Genomic DNA, 3,071 nt, shown 5'->3' with positions numbered 1-3,071 from the left:
TTATTACAAATTTTTCTCAAACAGGGGTTGTGGATGTAGCTCAGTAGTAGAGAATTACCTAGCATGTATGGGGTCCGGGGCTTGAGATCCAGAATTGCAAAACAAAACCTTGAGGATCAATTTTATACGTAGACCTCTTGAGCTTGGAGAAATATCACTGCTTCTTGAAAGATGGAAGAAAAATCTGGACTTCAAGAAGACTCATATTTCAAGATTAGTTTGGATACTTATCCTTTAATTAAATCCTTATAGTGGAGTGTACCCAGATCCATTTTAATTTATGGTTTGGTTTATCATAAGAATTCCATAAATATAAATGGAAAACAATGAAAAACATGTGTGCTTTCTAATATTTTATAATAGAAGTTGTATGAATAGGCCAGATTATGACATGATAATCAAAATATATAAAATATGTAACTATATAGAAAAATTCAAATCTTCGTAAACTCCACCATTTTTTTCCAACAGAGATTTCCAGTGTACTGTGCTATTCTGGTAAATTTTTTTCAGCTCTCTGACTCAGTGACAGAAGGTGCTCAGATATTAAAACAATCCTAAGAATTCTACCAACTGACATAAATGAGGATCTGCATTTTAAAAATTAGAACAATCCTGAAAAGATAACCTATACAGGAAGTTCTCCCTGTGTGACTTGTGTGCTTCATCATCCTTACATCTGGATTCGTTAAATAAAAATTCCCCAGGGCACACCTTCCTCAACTGCTGGAAAATGCCATATTACATTCTGAATTTATAAATTATATGACCCAAATTTCCATCTTTTACAGGTAGATTTACAGCATGTTGATTCTTTTGTGAGTGACGGTAACTTGACTGAATGATTTCAAGATTCATCTGTGGTTTCTTATACATCAGCATCACCTTCCTATTTTATGCTATGTTTAAGATTTAATGCAATATTTTGTCTTTGCATATTGTACTACTGAATATTCCACCCCCTGTGTGTAGATGTATACAATTTTGATTCTGATGCCTATGCAAGGGGGTCGCCATGTACCCTCTTGACATAATAAATTCAAGACTCATCTGTGGATTCCTATGCATCAGAATCTTTTTCCTATTTAATGTTGAGTAGAACTCCATGATATATCCAGACCATATCTTCATACATTCATATGCTTGAGAATATCAGACTGTCTCTATCACTGACTATTATAAATATGGTATCTTGAGCAATGGTGTTTAAATAATAGTTGTTGTCCCTATATCCGGTTTTTTGTTATATTCATAAAAGTTCAATTGATGGATGATATGGCAGTTCATGATAAGGGATGTTTACAATCTATTAGGCATAAAGGAGATTTCTGAGACTCTTGATTTATTAAAACCACTCCAATCTCTCACATACCTATAATTGTATGTACTGATTCAGAAAAAGAAAGTGATATTTACCTCCTAGGGTTCCTTTCACACATCAATCAGAGATATAAAGTTATTAGCTTTGTTAGAGCCATATGAACAAGAATCTGTCATGTTTTTGTCATTTTCAAGCTCAATGTAATCATTTTTAAGAACCACTTTATGCATTCATCCAACACAGAGAGCAAACTCACTCTGCCATGATGCATTGATGCACGGCAGTGCAGTGGCTCAGGTCGAGAACTGACCCATCATGCAATGATTCAACATTGAGTGTCCTTCCCCCACAAACATTTCAAAAAGGCAACACTTTGTCTTGCTGTGCAGATGAAAACCAAAGGACGGATTGTGGCATAGCAATTGGACACCATAATCTGGAAAGAACGGAACACAGGATCATTATTCCACATGGTTCTTGAGGAGGACACGATGCAGTCCAAACAGTACATAAGCACAAAACATCCCATGAGCACCAGGATGGCCCTGGTGGCCCTCTGTTCTGGGGAGGCTTTTGGAGAGAGGCTGGCACCATGAAGGTGCTGGCACTGCCTCTTATGCTTATGCAACAGGGTCACCATGTACCCACTGGAGAGGGCCATGAGCCCTATAAGGAAGACATCCCATAATGCACCCAGGATGGTAAACAAATGCCTGAGAATGTAGCTCATGGGTAAGATAGTGCAGGAGTCACTGAGGAATATAAGGCCCTGTGAGGTCACAGTGGAGTTGTCAATAGCAGAGATTAAGAAGTGGGCACTGAAGGACATATAGAAGACCCACAGGAAGAGACAAGATCTCAGACTGTCCTGTGGGGACTTAGGGTTAAACTTTGCCAAGCAGGAGCTTCTGGGGCTGAGGGTGAGGGCCTGCAGGACACTCAGCAGGCAGGTGGCAGAAATGGACAGGCCCCTCATCAATTTGTACAAGTAGGCAAAAGATTTACATGTGACATCACCCCAAAGCCCCACCTGAGATGTAAAAGTGTCTGCAGCTATGAACCCCATGGTGAGGAGCATCAGGAGGTGGGTTAGGGCCAAGAGTCCGATGATACAGTCTGTGTTCTTGAGCCTCTTGTCACACAGGAACTTGATGACTTGGAACAGAAAGAGGATGGTGTTGGCCAAGATCCCAATTCCCACTTCATAGTAAAAGGTGCTTCTTAGGTTAATAATGCCATGCACCATGTGGTTTTGTCTCATCTTTTGGGGTAAGATTTATGTAGTTCATGTCTTTGGAGAAAAGTAAGAAAATTCATTATCACAAATATTAAATTTCATCCATCTCAGCCAACACTGTTGCCAGGAGGGAAATTTGTTGGCCTATCTCATTGCCCCCTTTTCCCCTCTAACGGGAGTTTTGCTGACACACCCTGGAAACCATTCTTTCCTCTCTCTTTTCCCATTATTTCCCAATCATGGCTGGATTACATTTTATGCAAAGTACAAAAGGATTTCCTGAGCATTAAAGATGATCATATCTGTCCTATATTTCTCATTCACAAGCTCCAATGTTATAGAAAATCTTTCCCTGATGCAACCTTGAATTATTCTTGGAGATATCTGACTGCAAGGGTGGAGTATGTGTCCCTCCTGTAGTAAGGACTATGTACTTCTGGGTCAATTGAAATTATGGGTGTTTGATTAGAAAGAAAACCATCCTAAGCAAAGAGACTCAATATCTTAGGCCAT

At 39.2% G+C, this 3,071-nt stretch overlaps 1 protein-coding gene across 1 annotated transcript; it reads right to left on the bottom strand.

Annotated features, from left to right (window-relative positions):
• Positions 1-1,646: 1,646 nt before the first annotated feature.
• Positions 1,647-2,582, bottom strand: LOC124107584 (vomeronasal type-1 receptor 90-like). The gene has a single exon (XM_046465756.1). It carries the CDS (start codon positions 2,580-2,582, stop codon positions 1,647-1,649), a length of 936 nt encoding a protein of 311 aa, XP_046321712.1.
• Positions 2,583-3,071: the final 489 nt, after the last annotated feature.

This window comes from Marmota monax, unplaced genomic scaffold (genome assembly GCF_021218885.2).
Source record: "Marmota monax isolate L192 unplaced genomic scaffold, Marmota_monax_Labrador192_F-V1.1 WCK01_AAM20220418_F8-fsc00795, whole genome shotgun sequence".
NCBI lineage: Eukaryota > Metazoa > Chordata > Mammalia > Rodentia > Sciuridae > Marmota > Marmota monax.
This window is presented reverse-complemented; position numbering and strand designations above follow the sequence as displayed.

Excerpts from the sequence above, each read along its gene's own strand:
- LOC124107584 (XM_046465756.1), bottom strand. The coding sequence starts at position 2,582 with ATGAGACAAAACCACATGGTGCATGGCATTATTAACCTAAGAAGCACC.